Source organism: Pseudophryne corroboree, chromosome 9 (genome assembly GCF_028390025.1).
Source record: "Pseudophryne corroboree isolate aPseCor3 chromosome 9, aPseCor3.hap2, whole genome shotgun sequence".
Taxonomy (NCBI): domain Eukaryota; kingdom Metazoa; phylum Chordata; class Amphibia; order Anura; family Myobatrachidae; genus Pseudophryne; species Pseudophryne corroboree.
In genome coordinates this window covers 480894714-480909233 of record NC_086452.1, presented here as the reverse complement: position 1 = coordinate 480909233, position 14520 = coordinate 480894714, and the positions used below count along the sequence as shown (strand labels likewise).

The window sequence follows — 14520 nt, the reverse complement described above, 5'->3', positions numbered from 1 at the left end:
AGATCGCAGCCTATCCAGTCACTAGGAACAAGTGACATCACTGAGATCGCAGTCTATCCAGTCACTAGGAGCCAGTGACATCACTGAGATCGCAGCCTATCCAGTCACTAGGAGCCAGTGACATCACTGAGATCACAGCCTATCCAGTCACTAGGAGCCAGTGACATCACTGAGAGCGCAGCCTATCCAGTCAGTCACTAGGAGCCAGTGACATCACTGAGAGCGCAGCCTATCCAGTCACTAGGAGCCAGTGACATCACTGAGAGTGCAGCCTATCCAGTCACTAAGAGCCAGTGACATCACTGAGAGCGCAGCCTATCCAGTCAGTCACTAGGAGCCAGTGACATCACTGAGAGCGCAGCCTATCCAGTCACTAGGAGCCAGTGACATCACTGAGAGTGCAGCCTATCCAGTCACTAGGAGCCAGTGACATCACTGAGAGCGCAGCCTATCCAGTCACTAGGAGCCAGTGATATCACTAAGAGTGCAGCCTATCCAGTCACTAGGAGCCAGTGACATCACTGAGTGTTCTATGTTGTACATAGCTGCACCACTAATTGCAGCAATAAGGAATCATTGTCAGGGGCTGGCCGCATCTTGTCATAAATATTCCCCAAGGCACCTCCTGATGGAGGTGTGTCCTCACAGAGCGCTCCTGCCATGGGAAGGATTTGTGTGTGACATACTAGCCAGCCTGTCTGGGACCAAAGACATAAAAATGACAGATTGCAGTTTGTGAGGTTAGTGTCCCTTTAACAAAATGTAAATAGTTTATATACGTATGCGCATGGGGCGGAGTCACATGGTTAGGGCTGTGCTTTTATCTCTTTAGGCATGGATGTCTTCTTTATCAGGGCTTGATGATGGCCTAATGCATTAGGTTTATGTGCTGTTTGTGTTCCTCTGGCCTGGGTGTGGATAGCGCACTTCCTGACATTAATTTAAACAAAATCAGCGCAAAATAAACCCCACCCTGATACCACAGTTTCATAAAAACATGCCCCAATACACCCAACCTCCCCCATATTACACCTATAATCCACCCAAATACCTGTAAGCACCCATTTGAGGTCTGCAAAGTACAACAGTGGGCTACATGTCCAGAGCAGTGGGGTAAAAAAAATAGTAATCTGATATGATACGCACTTCACCACTTGTGGCTTCTAAAGTGGTAATCTGATATGATACGCACTTCACCACTTGTAGCTTCTGAAGTTGTAATCTGATGATAAACATTTTACCACTTGTGGCTTCTTAAGTGGTAATCTGATATGATATGCATTTCACCACTTGTGGCTTCTGAAGTGGTAATCTGATATGATACGCATTTCATCACTTGTGGCTTCTGAAATTGTAATCTGATATGATACGCATTTCACCACTTGTGGCTTCTGAAGTTGTAATCTGATATGATATGCATTTCACCACTTGTGGCTTCTGAAGTTGTAATCTGATGATAAGCATTTCATCACTTGTGGCTTCTGAAGTGGTAATCTGATATGATATGCATTTCATCACTTGTGGCTTCTGAAGTGGTAATCTGATATGATACGCATTTGATCACTTGTGGCTTCTGAAGTGGTAATCTGATATGATACGCATTTGATCACTTGTGGCTTCTGAAGTGGTAATCTGATATGATACGCACTTCACCACTTGTGGCTTCTGAAGTTGTAATCTGATGATAAGCAGTTTACCACTTGTGGCTTCTGAAGTTGTAATCTGATATGATACGCATTTCACCACTTGTGGTTTCTGAAGTTGTAATCTGATATGATACGCATTTCACCACTTGTGGCTTCTGAAGTGGTAATCTGATATGATATGCATTTCATCACTTGTGGCTTCTGAAGTGGTAATCTGATATGATACGCACTTCACCACTTGTGGCTTCTGAAGTTGTAATCTGATGATAAGCATTTTACCACTTGTGGCTTCTGAAGTTGTAATCTGATATGATACGCATTTCACCACTTGTGGTTTCTGAAGTGGTAATCTGATATTATATGCATTTCATCATTTGTGGCTTCTGAAGTGGTAATCTGATATGATACGCACTTCACCACTTGTGGTTTCTGAAGTGGTAATCTGATATTATATGCATTTCATCACTTGTGGCTTCTGAAGTGGTAATCTGATATGATACGCACTTCACCACTTGTGGCTTCTGAAGTTGTAATCTGATGATAAGCATTTTACCACTTGTGGCTTCCAAAGTGGTAATCTGATATGATAAGCATTTCATCACTTGTGGCTTCTGAAGTTGTAATCTGATATGATATGCATTTCATCACTTGTGGCTTCTGAAGTTGTAATCTGATATGATATGCATTTCATCACTTGTGGCTTCTGAAGTTGTAATCTGATATGATATGCATTTCATCACTTGGGGCTTCTGAAGTGGTGATCTGATGATAAGCATTTTACCACTTGTGGCTTCCGAAGTGGTAATCTGATATGATACGCACTTCACCACTTGTGGCTTCTGAAGTTGTAATCTGATGATAAGCATTTTACCACTTGTGGCTTCCAAAGTGGTAATCTGATATGATACGCATTTCATCACTTGTGGCTTCTGAAGTTGTAATCTGATGAGAAGCATTTTACCACTTGTGGCTTCCAAAGTGGTAATCTGATATGATACGCATTTCATCACTTGTGGCTTCTGAAGTTGTAATCTGATATGATACGCATTTCACCACTTGTGGCTTCTGAAGTTGTAATCTGATGATAAGCATTTTACCACTTGTGGCTTCCAAAGTGGTAATCTGATATGATACGCACTTCACCACTTGTGGCTTCTGAAGTTGTAATCTGATGATAAGCATTTTACCACTTGTGGCTTCCAAAGTGGTAATCTGATATGATATGCATTTCATCACTTGTGGCTTCTGAAGTGGTAATCTGATGATAAGCATTTTACCACTTGTGGCTTCCGAAGTGGTAATCTGATATGATACGCACTTCACCACTTGTGGCTTCTGAAGTTGTAATCTGATGATAAGCATTTTACCACTTGTGGCTTCCAAAGTGGTAATCTGATATGATACGCACTTCACCACTTGTGGCTTCTGAAGTTGTAATCTGATGATAAGCATTTTACCACTTGTGGCTTCCAAAGTGGTAATCTGATATGATATGCATTTCATCACTTGTGGCTTCTGAAGTGGTAATCTGATATGATACGCATTTCATCACTTGTGGCTTCTGAAGTGGTAATCTGATATGATACGCATTTCACCACTTGTGGCTTCTGAAGTGGTAATCTGATATGATACGCATTTCATCACTTGTGGCTTCTGAAGTGGTAATCTGATATGATACGCATTTCATCACTTGTGGCTTCTGAAGTGGTAATCTGATATGATATGCATTTCACCACTTGTGGCTTCTGAAGTTGTAATCTGATATGATACGCACTTAACTACTTGTGGCTTCTGAAATTGTAATCTGATATGATATGCATTTCATCACTTGTGGCTTCTGAAGTGGTAATCTGATATGATACGCATTTCATCACTTGTGGCTTCTGAAGTGGTAATCTGATATGATACGCATTTCACCACTTGTGGCTTCTGAAGTGGTAATCTGATATGATACGCATTTCATCACTTGTGGCTTCTGAAGTTGTAATCTGATATGATACGCACTTCACCACTTGTGGCTTCTGAAGTGGTAATCTGATATGATATGCATTTCATCACTTGTGGTTTCTGAAGTGGTAATCTGATATGATACGCATTTCACCACTTGTGGCTTCTGAAGTGGTAATCTGATATGATATGCATTTGATCACTTGTGGTTTCTGAAGTGGTAATCTGATATGATACGCACTTAACTACTTGTGGCTTCTGAAATTGTAATCTGATATGATACGCATTTCATCACTTGTGGCTTCTGAAGTGGTAATCTGATGATAAGCATTTTACCACTTGTGGCTTCCGAAGTTGTAATCTGATATGATACGCATTTCACCACTTGTGGCTTCTGAAGTTGTAATCTGATATGATATGCATTTCACCACATGTGGCTTCTGAAGTGGTAATCTGATATGATACGCATTTCATCACTTGTGGCTTCTGAAGTGGTAATCTGATATGATACGCATTTCATCACTTGTGGCTTCTGAAGTTGTAATCTGATATGATACGCATTTCATCACTTGTGGCTTCTGAAGTGGTAATCTGATATGATATGCATTTCATCACTTGTGGCTTCTGAAGTGGTAATCTGATATGATATGCATTTCATCACTTGTGGTTTCTGAAGTGGTAATCTGATATGATACGCATTTCACCACTTGTGGCTTCTGAAGTGGTAATCTGATATGATATGCATTTGATCACTTGTGGTTTCTGAAGTGGTAATCTGATATGATACGCACTTAACTACTTGTGGCTTCTGAAATTGTAATCTGATATGATACGCATTTCATCACTTGTGGCTTCTGAAGTGGTAATCTGATGATAAGCATTTTACCACTTGTGGCTTCCGAAGTTGTAATCTGATATGATACGCATTTCACCACTTGTGGCTTCTGAAGTTGTAATCTGATATGATATGCATTTCACCACATGTGGCTTCTGAAGTTGTAATCGGATATGATACGCATTTCACCACTTGTGGCTTCTGAAGTGGTAATCTGATGATAAGCATTTTACCACTTGTGGCTTCCGAAGTTGTAATCTGATATGATACGCATTTCACCACTTGTGGCTTCTGAAGTTGTAATCTGATATGATATGCATTTCACCACATGTGGCTTCCGAAGTTGTAATCTGATATGATACGCATTTCACCACTTGTGGCTTCTGAAGTTGTAATCTGATATGATATGCATTTCACCACATGTGGCTTCTGAAGTGGTAATCTGATATGATACGCATTTCATCACTTGTGGCTTCTGAAGTGGTAATCTGATATGATACGCATTTCATCACTTGTGGCTTCTGAAGTGGTAATCTGATATGATACGCATTTCATCACTTGTGGCTTCTGAAGTTGTAATCTGATATGATAAGCATTTTACCACTTGTGGCTTCTGAAGTTGTAATCTGATATGATACGCATTTCACCACTTGTGGCTTCTGAAGTTGTAATCTGATATGATATGCATTTCACCACATGTGGCTTCCGAAGTTGTAATCTGATATGATACGCATTTCACCACTTGTGGCTTCTGAAGTTGTAATCTGATATGATATGCATTTCACCACATGTGGTTTCTGAAGTGGTAATCTGATATGATACGCATTTCATCACTTGTGGCTTCTGAAGTGGTAATCTGATATGATACGCATTTCATCACTTGTGGCTTCTGAAGTGGTAATCTGATATGATACGCATTTCATCACTTGTGGCTTCTGAAGTGGTAATCTGATATGATATGCATTTCATCACTTGTGGTTTCTGAAGTGGTAATCTGATATGATACGCATTTCACCACTTGTGGCTTCTGAAGTGGTAATCTGATATGATATGCATTTGATCACTTGTGGTTTCTGAAGTGGTAATCTGATATGATACGCACTTAACTACTTGTTGCTTCTGAAATTGTAATCTGATATGATATGCATTTCACTACTTGTGGCTTCTGAAGTTGTAATCTGATATGATACGCATTTCATCACTTGTGGCTTCTGAAGTGGTAATCTGATGATAAGCATTTTACCACTTGTGGCTTCCGAAGTTGTAATCTGATATGATACGCATTTCACCACTTGTGGCTTCTGAAGTTGTAATCTGATATGATATGCATTTCACCACATGTGGCTTCCGAAGTTGTAATCTGATATGATACGCATTTCACCACTTGTGGCTTCTGAAGTTGTAATCTGATATGATACGCATTTCACCACTTGTGGCTTCTGAAGTTGTAATCTGATATGATATGCATTTCACCACATGTGGTTTCTGAAGTGGTAATCTGATATGATACGCATTTCATCACTTGTGGCTTCTGAAGTGGTAATCTGATATGATACGCACTTAACTACTTGTGGCTTCTGAAATTGTAATCTGATATGATACGCATTTCATCACTTGTGGCTTCTGAAGTGGTAATCTGATGATAAGCATTTTACCACTTGTGGCTTCCGAAGTTGTAATCTGATATGATACGCATTTCACCACTTGTGGCTTCTGAAGTTGTAATCTGATATGATATGCATTTCACCACATGTGGCTTCTGAAGTTGTAATCGGATATGATACGCATTTCACCACTTGTGGCTTCTGAAGTGGTAATCTGATGATAAGCATTTTACCACTTGTGGCTTCCGAAGTTGTAATCTGATATGATACGCATTTCACCACTTGTGGCTTCTGAAGTTGTAATCTGATATGATATGCATTTCACCACATGTGGCTTCCGAAGTTGTAATCTGATATGATACGCATTTCACCACTTGTGGCTTCTGAAGTTGTAATCTGATATGATATGCATTTCACCACATGTGGCTTCTGAAGTGGTAATCTGATATGATACGCATTTCATCACTTGTGGCTTCTGAAGTGGTAATCTGATATGATACGCATTTCATCACTTGTGGCTTCTGAAGTGGTAATCTGATATGATACGCATTTCATCACTTGTGGCTTCTGAAGTTGTAATCTGATATGATAAGCATTTTACCACTAGTGGCTTCTGAAGTTGTAATCTGATATGATACGCATTTCACCACTTGTGGCTTCTGAAGTTGTAATCTGATATGATATGCATTTCACCACATGTGGCTTCCGAAGTTGTAATCTGATATGATACGCATTTCACCACTTGTGGCTTCTGAAGTTGTAATCTGATATGATATGCATTTCACCACATGTGGTTTCTGAAGTGGTAATCTGATATGATACGCATTTCATCACTTGTGGCTTCTGAAGTGGTAATCTGATATGATACGCATTTCATCACTTGTGGCTTCTGAAGTGGTAATCTGATATGATACGCATTTCATCACTTGTGGCTTCTGAAGTGGTAATCTGATATGATATGCATTTCATCACTTGTGGTTTCTGAAGTGGTAATCTGATATGATACGCATTTCACCACTTGTGGCTTCTGAAGTGGTAATCTGATATGATATGCATTTGATCACTTGTGGTTTCTGAAGTGGTAATCTGATATGATACGCACTTAACTACTTGTTGCTTCTGAAATTGTAATCTGATATGATATGCATTTCACTACTTGTGGCTTCTGAAGTTGTAATCTGATATGATACGCATTTCATCACTTGTGGCTTCTGAAGTGGTAATCTGATGATAAGCATTTTACCACTTGTGGCTTCCGAAGTTGTAATCTGATATGATACGCATTTCACCACTTGTGGCTTCTGAAGTTGTAATCTGATATGATATGCATTTCACCACATGTGGCTTCCGAAGTTGTAATCTGATATGATACGCATTTCACCACTTGTGGCTTCTGAAGTTGTAATCTGATATGATATGCATTTCACCACATGTGGCTTCTGAAGTGGTAATCTGATATGATACGCATTTCATCACTTGTGGCTTCTGAAGTGGTAATCTGATATGATACGCATTTCATCACTTGTGGCTTCTGAAGTGGTAATCTGATATGATACGCATTTCATCACTTGTGGCTTCTGAAGTTGTAATCTGATATGATAAGCATTTTACCACTTGTGGCTTCTGAAGTTGTAATCTGATATGATACGCATTTCACCACTTGTGGCTTCTGAAGTTGTAATCTGATATGATATGCATTTCACCACATGTGGCTTCCGAAGTTGTAATCTGATATGATACGCATTTCACCACTTGTGGCTTCTGAAGTTGTAATCTGATATGATATGCATTTCACCACATGTGGTTTCTGAAGTGGTAATCTGATATGATACGCATTTCATCACTTGTGGCTTCTGAAGTGGTAATCTGATATGATACGCATTTCATCACTTGTGGCTTCTGAAGTGGTAATCTGATATGATACGCATTTCATCACTTGTGGCTTCTGAAGTGGTAATCTGATATGATATGCATTTCATCACTTGTGGTTTCTGAAGTGGTAATCTGATATGATACGCATTTCACCACTTGTGGCTTCTGAAGTGGTAATCTGATATGATATGCATTTGATCACTTGTGGTTTCTGAAGTGGTAATCTGATATGATACGCACTTAACTACTTGTTGCTTCTGAAATTGTAATCTGATATGATATGCATTTCACTACTTGTGGCTTCTGAAGTTGTAATCTGATATGATACGCATTTCATCACTTGTGGCTTCTGAAGTGGTAATCTGATGATAAGCATTTTACCACTTGTGGCTTCCGAAGTTGTAATCTGATATGATACGCATTTCACCACTTGTGGCTTCTGAAGTTGTAATCTGATATGATATGCATTTCACCACATGTGGCTTCTGAAGTTGTAATCGGATATGATACGCATTTCGCCACTTGTGGCTTCTGAAGTGATACTATGATATGGATACGCACTTCACCACTTGTGGCTTCCTAAATGGTAATCTGATATGATACGCACTTCACCACTTGTGGCTTCCAAAGTGGGTTCCCAAGTCATAAATGAAAGCATTCCCCAGCTGCCCTTTTGGTGCCCAATTCAACAGTCATAAAAATGCACTCTATCAATTCACTAGAATCGCCAAGGAATGAAGCAGAAAAGAACCTCATTACTGCACTTTGTACCTCATGCCTCAGTGAGATCACTAATTCCTCATGCAAATACTGTAATAGGCTAAATGTTGGCTCAGCCTACAAAGTGGGTTCATCTGCTCTGCGTGGTTGGCAATATGGTCGCTGTATGTGTACATATAGTAATATAAAGCCTTCTTTGTTATAGGTAATACTAACAGCCGTTTTAAAATGAGCTCGTCTGCTGTGATGCATAATCTCTTCTCATATAACCCTGATGGTGTGTATGACCCCACAAGCTATGAGCTGCTCATCCAAGTGACGGACAGTCTGGTGAACCCCATACACAGCACCACTGTAACAGTGTTTGTAACCGTTGTTCCATGGACCACGACGCAGCCTACCACTACAAGAACCACCCCGGTGCGTAAAATGATCAATGTCTGATATCTCATTTGGGTTAACAGGTTAAAATACAGTATGTGTACCAGTGTGAGTAGTACAGGTGGGAGTAGGGTAGGTGTAAGGGTGTACCAGTGTGAGTAGTACAGGTGGGAGTAGGGTAGGTGTGAGAGTGTACCAGTGTGAGTAGTACAGGTGGTAGTAGGGTAGGTGTGAGGGTGTACCAGTGTGAGTAGTACAGGTAGAAGTAGGGGAGGTGTGAGGGTGTACCAGTGTGAGTAGTACAGGTAGGAGTAGGGGAGGTGTGAGGGTGTACCAGTGTGAGTGGTACAGGTGGAGTAGGGGAGGTGTGAGGGTGTACCAGTGTGAGTAGTACAGGTGGGAGTAGGGGAGGTTTGAGTAGTACAGATGGGAGTAGGGAAGGTGTGAATAGTACAGGTGGGAGTAGGGGAGGTGTGAGAAATACAGGTGGGAGTAAGGGAGGTGTGAGTAGTACAGGTGGGAGTAGGGGAGGTGTCAGTAGTACAGGTGGGAGTAGGGGAGGTGTGAGGGTGTACCAGTGAGAGTAGTACAGGTGGGAGTAGGGGAGGTGTGAGGGTGTACCAGTGTGAGTAGTACAGGTGGGAGTAGGGGAGGTTTGAGTAGTACAGGTGTGAGTAGGGAAGGTGTGAATAGTACAGGTGGGAGTAGGGGAGGTGTGAAAAGTACAGGTGGGAGTAAGGGAGGTGTGAGTAGTATAGGTGGGAGTAGGGGAGGTGTCAGTAGTACAGGTGGGAGATGGGGAGGTGTGAGGGTGTACCAGTGTGAGTAGTACAGGTGGGAGTAGGGGAGGTGTGAGGGTGTACCAGTGTGAGTGGTACAGGTGGGAGTAGGGGAGGTGTGAGGGTGTACCAGTGTGAGTAGTATAGGTGGGAGTAGGGGAGGTATCAGTAGTACAGGTGGCAGTAGGGAAGGTGTCAGTAGTACAGGTGGCAGTAGGAAAGGTGTGAGTAGTACAGGTGAGAGTAAGGGACGTGTGAGTAGTACAGGTGGGAGTAGGGGAGGTTTGAGTAGTACAGGTGGGAGTAGGGAAGGTGTGAGTAGTACAGGTGGGAGTAGGGAAGGTGTGAGTAGTACAGGTGGGAGTAGGGGAGGTGTGAGAAGTACAGGTGGGAGTAAGGGAGGTGGGAGTAGGGAAGGTGGGAGTAGTACAGGTGTGAGTAGTACAAGTGGGAGTAGGGTAGGTATGAGGGTGTACCAGTGTGAGTGGTACAGGTGGGAGTAGGGTAGGTGTGAGGGTGTACCAGTGTGAGTAGTACAGGTAGGAGTAGGGGAGGTGTAAGGGTGTACCAGTGTGAGTAGTACAGGTGGGAGTAGGGCAGGTGTGAGGGTGTAGCAGTGTTGGTAGTACAGGTGGTAGTAGGGGGAGGTGTGAGGGTGTACCAGTGTGAGTAGTACAGGTGGGAGTAGGGGAGGTGTGGGGTGTACCAGTGTGAGTAGTTGTTATGCACACCAGTGCCTGCAGGAAAGTACTGGTGTCAGAACTGTTATGCACTCCAGTGCCTGCAGGAATGTACTGGTGTTTGAACTGTTATGCAAAACAAATGGACTCACAGACAGACTGGGGAATATGACATAACGTACACAGAAGGTGATAGGGTAACAAAATACACACAAAGTGAACAGAGAAGCCCAGAGGCTAAGGAACTGGGTATCTCCCTTGTATTAGAAATGCTCAGATGGGAAAAGCAAGATGTTGTGTTTTAATACGTAGAGAACCCGAAATGCTGTTGCTAAGGGCAACAGCAAAACCCTAAAGGGTTACCAACGGGTGTGGCAGTAAACTCCTTGGTCAGAGATGGAATGATAGACACAAGGAGAGTCTCCACAATCCTAATTCTCACTTGCAGTGCACAGGTTCAGCTTACTGCCACTAAACTGACCCCTGACACCTAGCACAGTGAGACAGGATTAGACAGGCAAGTCTTAGAATACAGCCGCAAACTTGCTAAGTTCACAGAGTAGTAACAGAACCCCAGCAAGCTAAACGACTGACTCCAGTCTTACTGCTAGGTCTGGATTGGCAGAGTGTAATACCAAATCCCCAGGCCTATTTGCAGTAAGCAACAAACAAATACAAAGCTACACAGTACTGGTTAACTTTCAGGAACTGACTAACCAACAAAGATTCAGCAGCATCTGCTTACCCTGAGAAGAGGCCTTATAAAGCAGATGCTGTCCACGCCCCACTCAGACCTCACAGACTGTGAGCACAAAAACCAGCACCGGATCCCCTGCCGTGCACAGAGCCTATAACCACTGCACAGCAAAAGACCCGAACCGGAGTATCAGCTGCACTCAGGTTACTCCGCTAGCACTTGTCTCCCGGTTGCCATGACGACGTGGCAGCACAGGGCAGGAGACCCTAACAGTACCCCCCCTCTGACGAGGGGTCAAAGAACCCCTACCACCGGGTTTATCGGGGAACTGCGAGAAGAAAGAGCGTATCAGTCTGGGGGCATGAAGATCACAACTGCGCACCCACGACCGCTCCTCCGGGCCATACCCCTTCCAGTGCACCAAAAATGACAGCCGACCCCGAACCACCTTGGAGTCAAGAATCCTTTCAACAACAAACTCCCTCTGGCCACGTATCAGAAGAGGGGAAGGTCTTCCACTGGAAGAAGGATTACTAATCGCCCGTTTTAAAAGGGAACAATGAAATGTTTTATTGATACCCAAAGAACGGGGCAGATCTAACTGAAATGCCACCGGATTGATAACCCTGGTGATCTTATAAGGGCCGATGAACCGGGGGCCTAACTTATGAGATGGCTGTCTCAACTTCAAATTCTTGGTAGACAACCAGACGAAGTCTCCTAATTTGAAGCTGCAGGGTCTTTTCCGCTTATCAAAAACCCTTTTGGTCACTAATGACACAGACACAAGGGCTTTCTTCACTTTCCGCCAAATACCTCTAAGGACCGAAACCACAGAGGAACCACCAGGCGTGGAGTCCAGGGGGTCAAAAGAATTGGCCTTAGGATGATGCCCATACACACAAAGGAAGGGAGAGATCCCTGTAGCAGAGTGAGCCGCGTTGTTATAGGCAAACTCCGCCATGGACAGATGAGCAACCCAGTCAGTCTGACACTTGGAGACATAACACCTGAGGAACTGCTCCAAGGACTGGTTCACCCTTTCAGTCTGCCCATTAGACTGCGGATGGTAGCCTGACGACAAGCTGACAGAAATCTGGAGATCGGAACAAAATGCCCTCCAGAATTTGGCCACAAACTGGGATCCGCGGTCAGAGACCACATCAAGTGGCAACCCGTGGAGACGCACAACATGCAGCATAAATAATTCAGACAGGCATCTGGCCGATGGCAGCCCAACCAGTGGAACGAAGTGCGCCATCTTCGAAAACCTGTCAACGACAACCCAGATGGCTGTCATCCCCGAGGATTTGGGCAAGTCCACCACAAAATCCATTGAAATGTGGGTCCATGGCTTAGATGGGATAGAGAGTGGATGTAATGGGCCAACAGGAACCCCTCTAGGAGTCTTATTTCGGGCACAGATGTCACATGCCCGAACCCACTGATCCACATCCTTAGCCACCGAGGGCCACCACACCGCCCTAGATAGCAACTCCCGAGTTCTGGCAATACCCGGGTGACCTGCCGACTTCTTGGCATGGAATTCCAGGAACACTCGCTGTCTTAACCTAGGAGGCACAAACAAAAGACCTACCGGAAGGTCTGGAGGAGCCTGCTCCTGTGCTCTAAGGACTAATGATAAGAGGTCCTGGGTAATGCCCACTTTAATACATGATGGGGAAACAATGGGCAACGGCTCCTCGGTGGTCTCCTGGATTGGAGCAAAACTCTGCGAGAGCGCATCAGCCTTGATGTTTTTTGACCCAGGGCGATATGTTATCAAAAAATTAAAGCGAGCAAAAAACAAAGCCCATCGTGCCTGCCTGGCATTGAGACGCTTCGCTGACTCTAAATATGCCAGATTCTTATGGTCAGTGAGAATTGAGACCACAAACTTAGCCCCCTCAAGCCAGTGTCTCCACTCCTCGAGTGCATCCTTAATAGCCAACAATTCCCGGTTACCCACGTCATAATTCATCTCGGCAGGCGAAAATTTACGGGAAAAGTAAGCACAGGGATGAAGGCGATTATCAGACACTCCCATCTGAGAAAGCACTGCCCCAATACCCATCTCAGAGGCATCCACCTCCACCACAAAAGGACGCTCTGGATCTGGGTGTCGCAGCACCTTGGCCGAAACAAATGCCCTTTTGAGACGGGCAAAAGCCGCTTTAGCCTCACAAGACCAGTGAGCAACATCCGCCCCTTTCTTAGTGAGTGCCACCAAGGGCGCCACTATAGACGAAAATCCAGCGATAAATCGTCTATAAAAATTCGCAAAGCCCAGGAAACGCTGAAGCGCCTTCAAACTAGTGGGCTGCACCCAATCCAGGACTGCCTGTACCTTGGTACCCTCCATTTGGAAACCTTCTGGGGAGATAATATATCCTAGAAATGCGATTTGCTGAACTTCAAATTCGCACTTCTCCAGCTTCGCCCCAAGCCGGTGGTCTCTGAGTTTCTGGAGGACTAAGCGTACATGCTTCCGATGTTCCTCCAGGGAATGGGAGAAGATTAGGATGTCATCTAAGTATACAACTAAGAATCTATCCAAATATTCCCTGAGCACATCATTCATGAAATCCTGGAAGACTGCCGGGGCATTACAGAGCCCAAAAGGCATCACCAAATATTCGTAATGCCCTGAGTGGGTATTAAAGGCAGTCTTCCATTCATCCCCCTCTCTTATTCGGATTAGATTGTACGCACCGCGTAGGTCAATCTTAGAAAAAATGGTGGCAGTACGAAGCTGGTCAAACAAGACCGAAATGAGAGGCAGTGGGTATGAGTTTTTAATCGTGATACGGTTCAATTCCCTGAAGTCGATGCAGGGTCGCAACGAACCGTCCTTTTTACCCACGAAGAAGAACCCCGACCCAACTGGAGACTGTGAAGGTCTGATAAATCCCTTAGCCAAGTTCTCCTGAATGTACTCTGCCATAGCCTGAGTCTCAGGACGTGACAGGGAGTACAACCTGCTCTTGGGAAGCTTAGCATTTGGCAACAAATCAATGGCACAGTCATAGGGGCGATGGGGAGGTAGTACCTCTGCAACTTTTTTGGAGAACACGTCCGCAAAATCTGCATAACACCCTGGCAATCCTGGCAAACTTAGCTGCGAGAGCCTGACTGGAAGGCTCAAGCAACTCCTGAAACAATCAGTACCCCAACTAAGAATCTCCCCAGAGACCCAGTCAAATTGAGGATTGTGGGCCCTTAACCAGGGTAACCCCATCACCAATGGGGCAAAAGTACAGACAGTCACATAAAAGGACAATTTTTCAGAGTGTGTGGCTCCAATAAACAAAGAAATCTGGCTAGTGCAAGAGGTAATTTTACCTTGGGATAATGGTTCC

General features: G+C 43.8%; 1 protein-coding gene across 1 annotated transcript in view; it reads left to right on the top strand.

The window, feature by feature from the left end:
* Window positions 1-14520, top strand: part of CDHR4 (cadherin related family member 4) — a 233471-nt gene that overhangs the window by 202133 nt on the left and 16818 nt on the right. Inside the window, exon 10 of the mRNA XM_063941453.1 lies at window positions 8830-9044. Coding sequence (XP_063797523.1) covers window positions 8830-9044 — 215 coding nt within the window. The remainder of the gene's footprint in view (window positions 1-8829; window positions 9045-14520) is intronic.